The 7691-nt window shown below is 49.3% G+C and overlaps 1 protein-coding gene across 1 annotated transcript; it reads right to left on the bottom strand.

Moving 5' to 3' along the window:
* Positions 1–91: 91 nt before the first annotated feature.
* Positions 92–6282, bottom strand: PYGO1 (pygopus family PHD finger 1). Its single transcript, XM_035131493.2, has 3 exons — positions 6018–6282; positions 2964–3049; positions 92–1219 (listed from the first exon to the last, which is right to left on the bottom strand). The coding sequence occupies exons 1-3, from the start codon at positions 6067–6069 to the stop codon at positions 104–106; spliced, it is 1254 nt and encodes a 417-aa protein (XP_034987384.1). The 5' UTR covers positions 6070–6282; the 3' UTR covers positions 92–103.
* Between the last annotated feature and the right edge of the window lie 1409 nt (positions 6283–7691).

Here is a 7691-nt window from a genome sequence, read left to right as displayed (position 1 = left end):
GAAAGTGAAGACCAATTGCCGAAAAGAAAGCAAACAAAGCCCACCCATGACTGAAAAAGGAAACACCGTACAAATGGCAGCCAGTTGAGTATCTGAAGGAACATCACGCATCAGCATTCAACACTAGTGGCCCAACTGTTTCTCTGGTGCGCATCAGCTGAACATCCTTGTCCGCCATGCAGGTGTCACAGCCCCACACAGCCGATGCTTCTGCAGTGAGCAGTCCATACGCAGATTCCGTCATGCCTGTGCAGATCCGATGAAACCATTTTTGACAAGAAGCTTCACACAAGATGGCATCTTGGTCGTCGTTCACTTCGTGGGTACAAATCCCACAAGGATAGACTGGCTCAGAGGTGGCGTGACCATGCTGACCAGGGTGTAGGGGCATCTTGCTGCCCTTCTCAGAGCCGCCTCCTTCAGCTGGACCTTGGCTGGGGAGCCGGGGCTTGTTCTGAGCCCCATTCGCATGACTGCTGTTCAGATTTTCAACATTTTTAGAAGGGATGCTCTCCTGGTTTGCTGGGTTATTTCGATTCACAGTCTTTATATCTGTGTTTCCTGAGTTCGCAGTGTCCTCTGGGCCGTGCAGATGATGTTGTGGCGGGGGGTGGTTGTGCTTATTTGCACCTTGCTTTTGCAAAGGCTTTGTCTGGTTGTAATTGTTTGGCAAGGGAAAGAAAGAATGGTTTGACTCCATCTGGGAATTGTTGAAATTGGGGTTGCTGCCAGGTCCAAAGTGCAATGGCATGTCATGGGGTGACATCTGTGTTGTGTTCTGTGAAGGAATGTGACCAAAATTCTCACCAGGATTTGGCCTGAAGTGTTGGCCGGACATGGCAACATTCTGATTCATGTTACTGTTATAGGATGGCTGGTTTCCAAAAGACACATTTTCATGTGGCCCAAAGTTAATCGCTTGAGGCCGGTTGTAGACCATTCCCACTGGGTTCTGGGGAAATGGGTGTGGCTGGTTTCTAAGTGGGTAAGTAGCACCGTATGGTGAGGACATCCTGGGAAGCATCTGCGGTGGCATCCTGAACGTGTTGTAGCCTCCAAAACCGGGGTAGCTGGGATTGGCAAAATATGGGTTCCCCAATGGCAACGGCTTGTAAGGAAGATTGTTGTAGTTGTCATCAAACGGATTTGCAGCTACAAGGTGATCGGAGCTTGGATTTGGTGGAGGCGCATATTCAGATGGTGGAGGAAAGGATGACCCCTGGAAATGTTAAATCAGAAATCAAGATTACTTGGAATTCCAACAGAAGAGGAGGCCAAACCTGAGGTTCCCCTCATCTCATGAAATGAAACATCTGTGTCTGTTACAAAGGTGGGTTGCTGGCCTCAGAATCCATTTAGGATTCCTCCACTGGAAAAGTATTAGTCTTTCCCTTCTTCATAGTATGCCCACTCCCAGGGCCGGCCCTACGGCAAGGCTGGGTGCCGTAGGGTGCCGGGCCGCCAGGGGGGGTGCCGCACTGCTGCGCCCGCCAGACAGCCGCGCTGGGAAACGGGCAGGGGCAGGGCGCCGGAGGGATCTTCACACCACGGCACCAGATATGCTTAAGCTGTACAGCTGCCTGTACAAACTCCCTGTTAAGAGGACCATAGTACTCGCACACAAGGCCGGTCACATATTGGTCATCACCTCTCTTGGTCTATTGCAGCCAATGCATTTTTGCAAGTCGACTAGGTGTTAAATACAATTATCACAACTAGAGAGAGATCTGTTAGACTGTAATGTTAAAGTGATGTATAAAATGTATAATAATACACTGGGCAATAGATATTGGTCATAACAGAGAAATGGAAGCTTGGGAACGATTGTGGAATACGGACATAAAATTTACAGCATGCTATGGTATAAGACAAAATTATATGAAAATGGTATATAGATGGTATTCAACACTTAGCTGACTTGGAAAAATGTATAAATCAAAAGTGAATTAAGTGTTGGAAATGTAAAGAGAAAAAAGGTACATTTTTCCACATGTGGTGGTCTTGTAATAAGGTTAAAGCTTACTGGGAAAGCTTTTTTCTTGGGAACTATAGGATCAGAACTACCTACACAGTATAGAAATTTAGTTATGTATGCAACTACAGCTGCAAGAATGTTATTTGCCCAAAAATGGAAAGAAGCTGTCCTGATGAAAGAAGAATGGATACTGAAACTAAGGGACTATGTAGAAATAGTAAAGCTTATTGGAAGAATAAGATATCAAAACACTAAACATTTTATAAAGGAATGGAAATGGTTTGTTGAATATTTACAAATAAACTGTAAACAGATTAAGACATTGGCAAGATTATTGTAAAAACCTGCAGTTTCAAAAACATATATGAAAACAGATGATTAAAAGAATAAGTTAATATAATTTGGAGTATGCAGAGAATGTGAAAATAAATATAAGGAACCACAGAAAGAGGAAGTCAAGGTTCAAAATGTTAGAATTATTGTTGAGCTATTGTTGTAAAGGTAAAGGGACCCAGGTGGCGCTGTGGGTTAAACCACTGAGCCTAGGGCTTGCTGATCAGAAGGTCGGCGGTTCGAATCCCTGTGACGGGGTGAGCTCCCGTTGCTTGGTCCCAGCTCCTGCTAACCTAGCAGTTCGAAAGCACGTCAAAATGCAAGTAGATAAATAGAAACCGCTACAGCAGGAAGGTAAACGGCGTTTCCAGGTGCTGCTCTGGTTTGTCAGAAGCGGCTTGGTCATGTTGGCCACATGACCTGGAAGCTGTACGCCGGCTCCCTCGGCCAATAATGCGAGATGAGCGCGCAACCCCAGAGTCAGTCACGACTGGACCTAATGGTCAGGGGTCCCTTTACCTTTACCTTTATATACAGTAAATGAAAATTATATAAAAAATTCTTTTTTAAAGGAAAGAGATAGGAACTCCCACAGGGGAAGAGTCAAGTGAGTTTAGATTTTCCAGCCAAAGGGAGGAGGCACGAGGCAGCTTACCTGAACATTCGACTTTCGTTTTTTCTTATCTGGACTGCCAAGCTGCACACCTGGGCCTCCTAATGCATCCAATCCACCATCACCACCTGTAAGATTTCAAAAGTATACCGTCCTGTAGTTAACTTTTTGACAAAATTATGGATTGTGCAGGCAAATTGAGCTGTTCAACACTGTACCTATATGTCTATGTAACATGTATTTACTTAGCATTGCTGTCCAGAGAAATGGCAGTACAGAGAATTTTTGCAATCAGACTAAGATACAGTACTTCACATAACTTAAGATGTTACTAGTAACCAGTCTTTTCTTTCACTGCTTGACATCAACTGTGTCTTCTCCTATGGATTGAAACATACGTACCTCTCTCTCACTTATATGGGTGCTGTGTTCTGTTCTGGGTAGATTCTAGCCAACTACATGCCTTCAGAATTATATGTCATTGCTTGGTTAAGCTACTGGGAGGATGTGCAAAAATATTTGAATATGTAGCACAGTGGAAATTGGAAACAGAGAAGACTTGGAACTTTGCAATTAAGACACAGCTCTCTAAGGTGAAGGAAACACTCCAAAAATGACTTTTCTCTTTGGTACTCTGAGAATCCTGTGACCCCAAGTTAAATTAAGGCTTCAGCAAGTGATGACAATTAGTGATCTAAGGGGAGCTTTGAGACCTACAATAAAGCTCAAACAACTAAGTTCGAAAAGCCCACCTAAGTTCGAAAAGCTCAGCTAACCCAGGACACAACCAATACAGAGAAAATGAAAGGTGTGGTTTTGTGCTTAGCCACAAATACCCTATATATTTCTATTTGGAGAGACACTTAATGGCAGGAAAATGTTAATGAACTATTTTAGCCATCTGCTTGAGGGCTCACTGAAAGCTCAGGTTCACACTGCCTGTGCTTATCTGGTCATCAGCTGAAATCTACAAGATTGTAGCAATGGATTTTTTCTTATCAGAGGCATCCTTCATAATTAACACAATTGATCATCACACAGATCCTTGCAACAGCTCTGACTTTCTCTGCCAAGCAGTTCAACACACACCAAACTTCCACTTCTGTGATAACCATGTTTAGGACTGTAAGCTTGCTGTACCCTCCGCCAGGAGGACACATTCAAAAGCTTTGCTTTGTTATAGCACTTTTCGCAGAAGGTGGGGAAGTGTTGCATCCTGAGAAACCAGGTATAACCTACAAATGCTGAAGTGGGTAACTTGGTCTTATATGATGTGGACAGCTGTGACAGGCCAGAGCATGGCTGGTGGAATCACAGGAGCATCCTGTCTCTCTCAGCATCCCGGCCATGATGTCCCCATGCTTACTTGCCCACAGATGCACTAAAGTGGATGAAAAGCCTCCGTTTTCTCCACTGTTTAGAAGACAGGGACCAGTGTTAAATTTGTACAAAAGCAGCATTCATTAGCTGTAGAAGGTGCAGCCCATGGCAGGCAGAGCCAGGCTAGGAGCAAGACTGGAATGCAACTGAGACAAGTCATTCCTTTTTCATTCCAAAAATTCAGCATAGTAGGAGCCTTAAGAAATATCAACAACCTCAGGTATGCAGATGACACAACCTTGATGGCAGAAAGTGAGGAGGAATTAAAGAACCTTTTAATGAGGGTGAAAGAGGAGAGCACAAATTATGGTCTGAAGCTCAACATCAAAAAAACCAAGATCATGGCCACTGGTCCCATCACCTCCTGGCAAATAGAAGGGGAAGAAATGGAGGCAGTGAGAGATTTTACTTTCTTGGGCTCCTTGATCACTGCAGATGGTGACAGCAGTCACGAAATTAAAAGACGCCTACTTCTTGGGAGAAAAGCAATGACAAATCTAGACAGCATCTTAAAAAGCAGAGACATCACCTTGCCGACAAAGGTCCGTATAGTTAAAGCTATGGTTTTCCCGGTAGTGATGTATGGAAGTGAGAGCTGGACCATAAAGAAGGCTGATCGCCGAAGAATTGATGCTTCTGAATTATGGTGCTGGAGGAGACTCTTGAGAGTCCCATGGACTGCAAGAAGATCAAACCTATCCATTCTGAAGGAAATCAGCCCTGAGTGCTCACTGGAAGGACAGATCGTGAAGCTGAGGCTCCAATACTTTGGCCACCTCATGAGAAGAGAAGAATCCTTGGAAAAGACCCTGATGTTTGGAAAGATTGAGGGCACTAGGAGAAGGGGACGACAGAGGACAAGATGGTTGGACAGTGTTCTCAAAGCTACGAACATGAGTTTGACCAAACTGCGGGAGGCAGTGGAACACAGGAGTGCCTGGTGTGCTTTGGTCCATGGGGTCACGAAGAGTCGGGCATGACTAAACGACTAAACAACAACAGGAGCCTTAAGATGCTTTGCCTTTAGCAAGGTAGTTCGAAGCTTCGCGGAAAAAAACACACCACACCAGTCCCTGCTGCCTGTGGGCAGAGCTCCTGACCCTTCTCCATTCAAGGTGCCTCGGGAATGCTCCCAGGCTGGCTGGACGGTTGTCGGAATCGGACCGCATGCCAATCTGTGTTCTCCCTCTCTCTCACCCTCCTTCCCTGGCAGATGACCCTTGAAGCCTACGAGTGTCTGAATGGGTGCATCTCCCAAGAAGGAGGGAGCGCTTTCTCAGTCACACGGCAAACAACAAACCCCGAACCAGCAACCTCAGGGCCCCGCCGCCCGCATGCCTTCCACGACGACGACCCCCGCCATCCCGCTTTGTCCTCCCCCTGCCGCCAAGGCCCCGTCCCCTGGCGACCCCGGCTGCCCAGGCACCAGCCCTGCACAGGCGTCCGAGGAGCCCCTCAGAGACCCTTGGTGAGGGAAAGCCCCCCCCCCTCCTCCCGCAGAAGCCACGGCGGGGCCGAGGCGCCCCTTCGGGGGCTCGGGAGCCAGGAGGCGCCCGAAGAAGGCTTCGCCAAGGGACCGGGAGGCTTCCCTGGCCCGGCCCTGCCGGAGGGAAGAGAGGCCGCCCCGCTCTCCCGCCAGCGGCCAGGCGAGGCGAGGGCGCCGCCGCCGCCGCCACCACCTCCGGGCCGGGGCCTCGCGCGTCCGCTCCTTCCCACCTCGGGGCCTCTTCAGCGCCGCGGCGGGGTCCTTCTCGTGTTCCGCGGACATCACCGGCGAAGCATCGCTCCAGGCCCCGCCAGGCAGCAGGAGCGGAGGCGGCGGCGAGAGGGCCCGGCGTGGGGCGGCAGCTGGGAGCGGGAGCCGCAGCAGCCGCCGCCCTTGCGTGGAGACCCCCGGCGGGGGTGAGGGGAGGGAGCTCGGCCGGGCAGCTCCGCCCGCGGCCTGGCTGGGCCCGGAGGGGCCGCCGCGACGCCCTCCGCAGGAAGGAGGCGGCGGCAGAGGCGGCTGCGCTACCGGCCCATCCCGGGACTCCACGTGTCGCCTAGAGGCGTGTGCACGCCGCCCGCTGCTGCTGCTCCTTCGACTCTGGAGGAGGGAGGTTTCCCCGCTCGGGGATTCCAGCAGCAGCTTCTTGCAAGCTCCTCGGGGCAGGACCCCGGCTTCTGGCGCTCTGCTGGAATCGCTGGAGGGGGTCTCCCCAAAGACTTGGCACAAGAGGAAACGTGTCCGAAGGGCCGGTGTGTGTCACTACCGGCCCCATCCTCAAATCCTGCCAAGCTGCTGCCACTGCCAGCCCTTGTCTTTTAGGAGAGCCTGAGCTCCGTGGGGGCCGCCCGCTTCCTCTGTCCCTCCCGAGAATGCTGCTCAAGTCACTTACTAGTTCCAAGAAGTTGGAAAAACTTTGTTAAAAAAGGAATGTGCATATCTCCCTGAACTACAAGGGTTTTATGTCCCTGAACCCCAAAATAAGATTTGGGCGTGTTCTATAATCAATTGTCACTTTAGCAGCGCTGAGAGACAAGTGTAAAGTAGACGCACTTGGGCGGACTGGAGATGCAGTCGTTGATCCAGACTGCATCCCAGGATTCAACTCTCTGAGTCCAGTGAAAATTTCCTTCATTCAAATTGGCCATGCTTGTGAAACACTCGTAAATGTGTGATGACATTACACTATTGTACACTAACCTTAAAAAAGAAGGAACTGCCACCCCAAATTATGCTTTGGGCCACCACAAATCTTGTGCCCATCTATTCAGGGGTGTGACTTCTGCGAGCTGACATGGTATCCCACCTGGTCCAGAGCTTTATCTGGGTCTATGGCATAGAGAAGGGCATCTGTACATGCCAACAATAGCTGGAATACATACATCTATATATATAAAAATGTAAAAAGCGTGAAATTCCGTTTGACACTTTTCTCCGTAACCGCTTGACCAATCGTCCTGAAATTTTGACACAACGATCCAGGCCACTCCTAGAGCGTTGTTGGGGGCAAAAATCCCTCAAATCGCACACACGTGCCCAGGTGCAGACCTGCTTTTCCACCAAGTCAAACAGCGCCCTCAAGTGGCATAGTACCCTCCTCCACCCCCTCCCTTCCTGTGAAATCTAAGCCACACCCACAAACCAAATGACATCATCATCAACCAAGCAACTTGAAATCCCCCAAGGCCTGGGGGGGGGGGAACCCACAACAACACACTTGGGGGCATGCCAAGGGGTTTTTACTTTACCATTTAGCACCACTAACCCCCCCCAAAAAAAACCCACCAAAAAACCAACATTGCCAAGTGGAGGTCGGGGCCTGCCGGGGGGGGGGGTGTGGCACAGACTACAGCACAGCCTTTGATTTATGTAGGCCCCTGCATGCCAAGGGGTTTTTACTTTAC

Source organism: Zootoca vivipara, chromosome 14 (genome assembly GCF_963506605.1).
Source record: "Zootoca vivipara chromosome 14, rZooViv1.1, whole genome shotgun sequence".
Classification (NCBI taxonomy): domain Eukaryota; kingdom Metazoa; phylum Chordata; class Lepidosauria; order Squamata; family Lacertidae; genus Zootoca; species Zootoca vivipara.
The sequence above is the reverse complement of the archived record's forward strand: the minus strand, read 5'-3'. Positions and strand labels throughout refer to the sequence as shown.

Excerpts from the sequence above, each read along its gene's own strand:
- PYGO1 (XM_035131493.2), bottom strand. The coding sequence starts at position 6,069 with ATGTCCGCGGAACACGAGAAGGACCCCGCCGCGGCGCTGAAGAGGCCC. Across the intron at positions 3,050-6,017 it reads GGCGCTGAAGAGGCCCCGAG|GTGGTGATGGTGGATTGGAT; the intron begins GTGGGAAGGAGC and ends GAAATCTTACAG. Across the intron at positions 1,220-2,963 it reads AACGAAAGTCGAATGTTCAG|GGGTCATCCTTTCCTCCACC; the intron begins GTAAGCTGCCTC and ends TAACATTTCCAG.